The sequence below is a fragment of the Ornithodoros turicata genome, chromosome 7 (genome assembly GCF_037126465.1).
Source record: "Ornithodoros turicata isolate Travis chromosome 7, ASM3712646v1, whole genome shotgun sequence".
NCBI classification, from domain to species: domain Eukaryota; kingdom Metazoa; phylum Arthropoda; class Arachnida; order Ixodida; family Argasidae; genus Ornithodoros; species Ornithodoros turicata.
In genome coordinates this window covers 40,662,056-40,667,164 of record NC_088207.1, presented here as the reverse complement: position 1 = coordinate 40,667,164, position 5,109 = coordinate 40,662,056, and the positions used below count along the sequence as shown (strand labels likewise).

The 5,109-nt window shown below is 45.4% G+C and overlaps 1 protein-coding gene across 1 annotated transcript; it reads left to right on the top strand.

The window, feature by feature from the left end:
• The first annotated feature begins 692 nt into the window (after positions 1-692).
• LOC135399881 (uncharacterized) lies at positions 693-5,109 on the top strand. Its single transcript, XM_064631615.1, has 3 exons — positions 693-725; positions 2,877-3,642; positions 4,287-5,109. The coding sequence occupies exons 1-3, from the start codon at positions 723-725 to the stop codon at positions 4,487-4,489; spliced, it is 972 nt and encodes a 323-aa protein (XP_064487685.1). The 5' UTR covers positions 693-722; the 3' UTR covers positions 4,490-5,109.

The window sequence follows — 5,109 nt, the reverse complement described above, 5'->3', positions numbered from 1 at the left end:
ATCGTGGGATGTTCGCTATGTTTGCGCTGTTCCTATATAGATGGCGCAGCCTGCCCCAGCTATATATAAAACTGTATAAAATCATAAAGCATCATCAATCATAAAGCATAAAATGTAACTATATAAAACTGTAACGAAATACGACCTGCGCCGCGCAGGTGTCCTAAGGAAGATATTCACGTAGGTGGAGCCTATTTCCCCATAGCATTTTTTAACTCTCTCTCTCTCTCTCTCTTTCTAATGAATTCACTACCTGCCTTAAGAAACACTCGGCGACCGGTGAACGTATAACCGCGGAAATAACTCAAATTAGTGACAAGGAAAAATCGAAAGGCTCCAGTTGGGGTGACCAACTATAACACTGGAAAGTGCTCTGCTGCAAGCACGGCGTCCACTTTTTCACGGGCAGGGTCAAAGATGATGTTTACGAATAAATGAGATTTCGTCCAACTGCTGCGCTGTGTGTCACTTTTGTCTGGCTACTTCCAGAATAACTTGGAGTACGGTCGTACAGCGTAGTCGCCAAATGAAAAACAGCAAATAATACTTCCCGGCAGGATCCGAAAGCGAAGTTCTGTTCCTGTGTGGTTCCGATGCCAGTGGCGTTGTCCGGGAAATCACATCATTATGTGTGGGCGTGTTTCTGGGAGAGTCACGGTGATGGAGCATTAGAGGAACAAAACTGGGATGGAGAAAACTCAAGAAGTCAAGGGAACTAATAAATGGTACGCTTTCGACTTTGCCATTCTTAAATGTTTTGCAGTATCATTCTCAAATTTGTGGGTGGCCTCCGTAGTTTTATTCGTCCACTTCGATTCGATTAATCTGAGAAGCTATCCAATTCTAAATCATCAGTGTCGTCGACAGGCACTCAATAACACACACACAGTAACTTTATAATTACATGTAGAGAGAGAGAGAGAGAGAAATACATGATGACGATGATATGGGGATGGGGAATTACATGTAGAACTGAAACATAGCACCATACTCCATATCATTCGATATCTTATAGGGCTTGTGTTTCGCCAATGCGCACTAATAACTCGGCGGGCCTTAACTCATGAGGGCAAATCAAACAGAAGAAAATCGCCATACATGTCTGCCTCAATGGTCATCTTAAAAATGTAAATGAAATTCCCAAAGGAAAGAATCTTCGTTTGGCCTGTGTCTCGGCATTTTCCAATCTCGCGTGGTTTTTGACTTTGCCAAAAACAGTAGCAACGGCACCCTAATTTGTCACTTAAACGTTCCGACGGCTACCCACTTAAAATGTAGCTGAACCGTTATTCCGCCCACAAGAAAGTTGAGCACACTACAGCGTTTGTCGTGCAGCGCTGCGCTGAGCTGATACGGCAACATAGATCACTTCTCAACACGTACGTGCCATTCCGGCGAAACGAAACGACGCAAAAAAAAAAGAAAAAGAAAAAAAAAAAGAAAGAAAAAGAGAAAAACGACGCTGAACAACGCCGGAAAAGAGTTTCGATGACGAGCTGCCCAAATTCATAACTCATACGTGTGCATCACTTCCCACGCTCGCTTCCTTTACGCTCCCTTCGTAAGACAGTATACTCTCTCCCATAAGAAACAAGATTAAAGCCGTATCAGAAAAAGCACTCTGCTAAACGCTGGATAAACAGAGCAACAAACGAGGCGGAAGTGAAACGACGCAGGCGATCGGCTGAACTATATTGGGGAGGCTTCTCCATTGTACCAGGATTCCTGAAAGAATTGAGAGCAAAACGATATGAAATCAGAAGACATTCCTTCTGCTCTTTGGAGGGATATTAAGCTACTTATGTGGGCAGAAAGAATGACAGGATCAATACGCAGAGCTATACTACGCCATGCTCTTCGGGAAATGAACGGAGGATTACGCGTGCCTTCTTGCTGTGACATATTTGAACGCGACGTGAGCTCGGTTGTTAGGCAACTCTATCCTCGGTTATAAATAGGAGCGAAAAAGTATTCATAAAGAAACAACATCCAATACAGATAAACGAATATAAAAGGTACGGAATACGTTACATATGCGACATTCAGTTGTTGTCTTGTGTAGCCGTCGTACATAGGACTGCTATGAAACCGCTGCTACATTAGTGAAGTGGAAATACGTTGCTTGTGTCGTGCGCCTGCCTCTGTGCCCGTCTATACTCTATACGGGACGCGCTTCTTCGTAAAATATGTTCACCAGCGTGTACCTTCTTGTGAGTAACATTGTGCCATTCGCCTCGGATACGTTTCGATGGTTGAGTACGCATACAACGTGTGTTTGGGTACACCTTGTCCACCCAGATACGGCGTTTTGCACGACCAACAGGGCAAACCAAGACAAACCGAGCAAAATAATGGAGCTGTTACCTTTTACCCAAACAGTACAACAACCAGGCCCAATGTTGCCTAGATCATTGGCAAAAGTGGTATAATATTCGTCCACTATTTTGTCTAGTACCGCCGATACCCAGCTAATATATTGGGCAGAGACGCTGTGCTGTTTGGGTACGATATCGGGAGTTTCCGCCTAATGGGATTCTGACATTTAGCCACTAAGTTATACCGGATAAATATGAAAAACGATTATTTGTATCGATGTGAACCTGTAAGCTTTAGCCGGTAAGCTTTACGCAACAGAAGGTAATGGACGCGAAGAAAATCGGCACCGCGAATACCGAAGCTCTGGTCATCACGATGTCTGATGCTTGCGAGAACCAATAGGGACGGCTGTAGCTCGCACTCCCTTGACGTCAGAACTTGACGCGGGCGTGTGCTCAAGAGTCTATATCTCGCCAGCTAAACAAGTATAATGCGTGTATGATGAACCATGTCTATCAAAGTGTAGCATTCCCTTTAACCTGCCACTTCATATCTTCTAGGCTGTTATAGCAACGACAGTCGTCAGTGAATCAGACCAACGGAATTTGTACCTGAGCAGCGAACAGACAACCTTCTATGGAAGCTCCCTTCCAGGTTCAGATGACACGCCCGGAGGAACGGTCTACGCCGAAGACGTGTATAACACACGGGGAGCACAACGAGCATCAACTGAATGGTCTCCACAAACGCATTCTCCAAACCAGGACGCGCGGGACAGCTTCGGCTTTCAAGGAGCTGCCCCTGGAACGCGTCAAGGTGACTGGCGTCCATCTGGCGAACGGGTACCACAAGGTGACAGCAAGTCACGTGCCGCAGATGACGAATACAGGTCAGATCATCACCCACCGCAACATTCACACCAGCAAGCTTCTAGTGATGACTGGAAGATGGGACAGTGGGACCGGCAAGCTTCACCTCGAGACGGAACGGCTGATAGGCCTCTTGTAAGACCACGGAGTGAGGTCCGCCACGTGTCCTCCGCATATTGGAGACCTCCAGCAGACGACAGCACTGATGTTGTCCAGAGGGACGACAAGAGCGTCACCGGAGGCGATGCTTGCCGAAATATTGGTAGCGGAACCTCGATTGTGGACTACGATTTTGTGGACCTCGAGGGAACGCGTCAGTTTAGAAAAGAGGTGCGTGACGCCTATGGGGTGGTGCGAGGCTGTTACGGATACACCAAGAGCGACGGGACATTTCGAGTAGTGGAGTACGTCGCCGACGATTGTGGGTTCCGTACAGGAATAAGAACCAACGAGCATGGTGAGTGTTTGGTTTGGATTCAGTCAAGTTATGTCGCACCACTGCGTCCCTCATTCGCAGCGACGAGTTTGGTTAGGTGACACCCGATGTAGCGGTTTGTTTCATGCGTTGTCAGACACTAGGAACACACGTATAACCCATAACAGCAGTGATTTTTATTGGATATCTGTGACTTTCTCTATTGGAACTCCAAGGGTCTGGTATTCGTTGGCGTTTAAACCTCTACGACGAAATCGTTCTTTAGGGGGGCTCTAAAACGATAGGCCTCGCAATCGTAACACGAAACTGCGAAAAAGTTAATAAAATATAATGCATGTTTCTGCATTACCAAAGCAGAAGAAAAAAGAACATTAAGAACCGCAAGTATTAAAGCGCCATGAGGGATCTAGAACATACGTATGCGCAACAAAAAACGTATCATCCAAGACAACGGAAGTCACCCTTGAGTGCTTTAACTATCATTTTTAGTGCATACTTTATCCAAGCGTGCCTGCTTACTGGTTCAGAACCATATACCTTAAGGCAACACAGTTTTATTTGTTTATGGATTGATTTAAAGAAAAATCAAATAAAAATACATTAAGAATGTATTGATATCAACATAACTAACTTATCCTTGGCCAACGATCATATTGTGTGAATAGGTGTCGGTCCTCAAGCTCCTGCAGACGTAGTTCTTGTTGCTGAGCCTCCACCAGCAGCAGTACTCGCAAGAATACCGGTGGCGTGGCCCCCCAGTGACGAGTCACACCGAGTGAGGACGCCCAGTACGCAAGGCCCCTTCGTGAGCCGTGGAGGCTTCCGAACCAGAGGCTACGGTAACCCTTCGCAGCAGTCATCATGGTAGTCGAATGTCTGGGGAATCGTAGATGATATGCCATGATTCCACGAACGCCTTAAGTTGCATTAATAAAGTAGGTGCAGGTACGTTTATTTGAATATTGACTTTCGTTGTCTTAAGGGGACAGGTCCTTGTCACCATATGCGGGTTGCGAGGATTTCATTTTTTTTTTACATATCTCATGTTGCTGAAGACTAGACCATAGTAACTGGTGAAGAAGTTTACCGCCTTATAGAAAGGAATATAGCGTGCCCACAAGAATACTACATCGCGTGCGGTTGATACAAGCGCGTGATTGTTGGCTCTCTTTCTCTCTGTTTTAACACGTTGGCAAAAATGGGTAGCTTCCGGAATAACACTTGTTTGTTTACGTGTCCGTGCAATTTTCTGTTTGTCAGCGTCTCTCTTAAATGTTACTAATGTTGTCGACCTCGTCGTCCTGCTTTCGTAGTACCGAAAGCTCCCGTACAATGTGCTTCCGTATAACAACCGACAATTAACAACAATATCATTCCAACAGCATTTTGTAGCACTACTATACCAAAGAGTATATAAATATTTAGTATGCCTCACGACCAATCTAAGAAACAACAACGAATACTTTTAGTCAGTGGTGTATCCAGGGG